Source organism: Octopus bimaculoides, chromosome 28 (genome assembly GCF_001194135.2).
Source record: "Octopus bimaculoides isolate UCB-OBI-ISO-001 chromosome 28, ASM119413v2, whole genome shotgun sequence".
Classification (NCBI taxonomy): domain Eukaryota; kingdom Metazoa; phylum Mollusca; class Cephalopoda; order Octopoda; family Octopodidae; genus Octopus; species Octopus bimaculoides.
Window position 1 is genome coordinate 16,525,718 of NC_069008.1, and position 2,247 is coordinate 16,527,964.

Genomic DNA, 2,247 nt, shown 5'->3' on the forward strand with positions numbered 1-2,247 from the left:
CGTGTGATATCTGTGGTAAATCATTCTCTCAGGTAAATGGTTTAACTGTACACAAACGTATTCATACAGGGGAGAAGCCATTTCACTGTGATGATTGTGGTAAATCATTTACTACAAGAAGTATCTTAACTATTCACAAACGTATTCATACAGGAGAGAAGCCCTTTCATTGTAATATTTGTGGTAAATTTTTCACTGCAAGCTGTGATTTTACTAAACACAAACGTATTCATACCGGGGAGAAGCCATTTCACTGTGATACCTGTGGCAAATCATTTTCTCAGGGAACTGCCTTAACTTTACACAAACGTATTCATACTGGAGAAAAGCCATTTCACTGTGATATCTGTGGTAAATCATTCTCTCAGGGACCTACCTTGACTTCACACAAACGTATTCATACGGGAGAGAAGCCATTTCACTGTGATATCTGTGGTAAATCATTCTCTCAGGGACCTACCTTAACCGAACACAAATATATTCATTCAGGGGAGAAGCCATTTCACTGTGATATTTGTGGTAAATCATTCTCTTGGGCAACTGTCTTAACTTTACATAGACGTATTCATACAGGGGAGAAGCCATTTCACTGTGATATTTGTGGTAAATCATTCTCTCGGGGACCTGTCTTAAGTATACACAGGCGTATTCATACAGGGGAGAAGCCATTTCACTGTGATATATGTGGCAAATCATTCTCTCAGGCAACTGCCCTAACTATACACAAACGTATTCATACAGGGGAGAAGCCATTTCACTGTGATATCTGTGGTAAATCTTTCTCTCAGGGACCTGCTTTGACTTCACACAAACGCATTCATACGGGAGAGAAGCCATTTCACTGTGATATTTGTGGTAAATCATTCTCTCGAGGACCTACCTTATCTGTACACAAACGTATTCATACAGGAGAGAAGCCATTTCACTGTGATATTTGTGGTAAATCATTCTCTCGGGAACCTGACTTAACTATACACAGACGTATTCATACAGGGGAGAAACCATTTCACTGTGATATCTGTGACAAATCATTTGCTCAGGGAACTGCGTTAACTATACACAAACGTATTCATACAGGGGAGAAGTCATTTCACTGTGATATTTGTGGTAAATCATTCTCTCAGAAGTGTAACTTAACTAAACATATGTCTGTCCATACAAAAGTGACTCCGTCATTGTGAAAATTCATTGCATCTCTTAACCACTAACTATTTAACATCTTTTTCCACTTAAATCACAAGTTACTCTTGTGCTCTTAACAGTAATCTGTAAAAACTTCACTTTAATCATACTCATGGTTCATTTTTTAATGTACTATTTTCTGACTACATTCTATGTTATGATGTTCTGTTTATATCCAGGTTTATTTCAGTTTATACTGTTGATATTGGTTCTAAAAATCTTTGTCTTACGTAACCATAAACAAAAAATATCTCGTATAACCACATATGTATTCACCTGTGACTGAAGATGTAGCAACATATAAGAGCACACACTCAACCATGTGATCGTGTGTGTATCGGGGGCGATTTTCTTTCTCCTTCTTCCCTTCTTTGGACTTTTTCTATATTTCTGATAAAGAGCTCCGCTCGAAACGTGAAATCCTCTTTCTTTTCTTTCCTTTCCTGAGCGTCCAATAACACAGTACTTGTTCCTCGTTCTCGTGTTGTTGTTTTTTCTTCCTTCGTGTTTGAATTGACTATATATATATATATATAGTTTTAAGGAAAAGAACGAAGGTTCATGAACTCATCGATGAAAATCCATTGTCACATATAGAAAAATTAATAATTAAAAAAGTATAATATAATACAAAGTAAATATCATAAGATTAAGATGATAATAATTTTAATAATAATATTATCTTGATCTTATGTTTACTTTGTACTATATTATACTTTATTATTGTGCTTTTAATTATTAATTTTTCTATATGTGACAGTGGATTTTCATCGATGAGTTCTTTTCCCTAAAACTATATATGTATATTTTATACTGTGAAACTTAATTTAATTTAAATTTTTAATAAATTGAGTTTTTACCTGTAATTTTGGATTTTATCCCCAATATTATTATTATTATTATTATATATATATATATATATAAATCATAGGGCAGTAAAAAAAATTTTAGAAATTTTATTTACCACCAGTGATCCAGCTAGAAGAAAAAATTAGTCAATAGACTATATATTATTCATTTAAAATATAGAGATGCCTATAATAGATGGTATAGAGTTTTTTTTGC

General features: G+C 33.3%; 2 protein-coding genes across 2 annotated transcripts in view; one reads left to right on the forward strand and one right to left on the reverse strand.

Annotated features, from left to right (window-relative positions):
* Window positions 1–1,657, forward strand: part of LOC106883477 (zinc finger protein 271-like) — a 2,932-nt gene extending 1,275 nt beyond the window's left edge. The window contains exon 3 of the mRNA XM_052977537.1: window positions 33–1,657. Within this exon, the coding sequence (XP_052833497.1) occupies window positions 33–1,181 (1,149 nt within the window). The 3' untranslated portion in view covers window positions 1,182–1,657. The remainder of the gene's footprint in view (window positions 1–32) is intronic.
* LOC128251111 (zinc finger protein 91-like) overlaps window positions 1–2,247 on the reverse strand; it is a 29,599-nt gene that overhangs the window by 21,638 nt on the left and 5,714 nt on the right. The gene's annotated exons all lie outside the window — the stretch shown is intronic.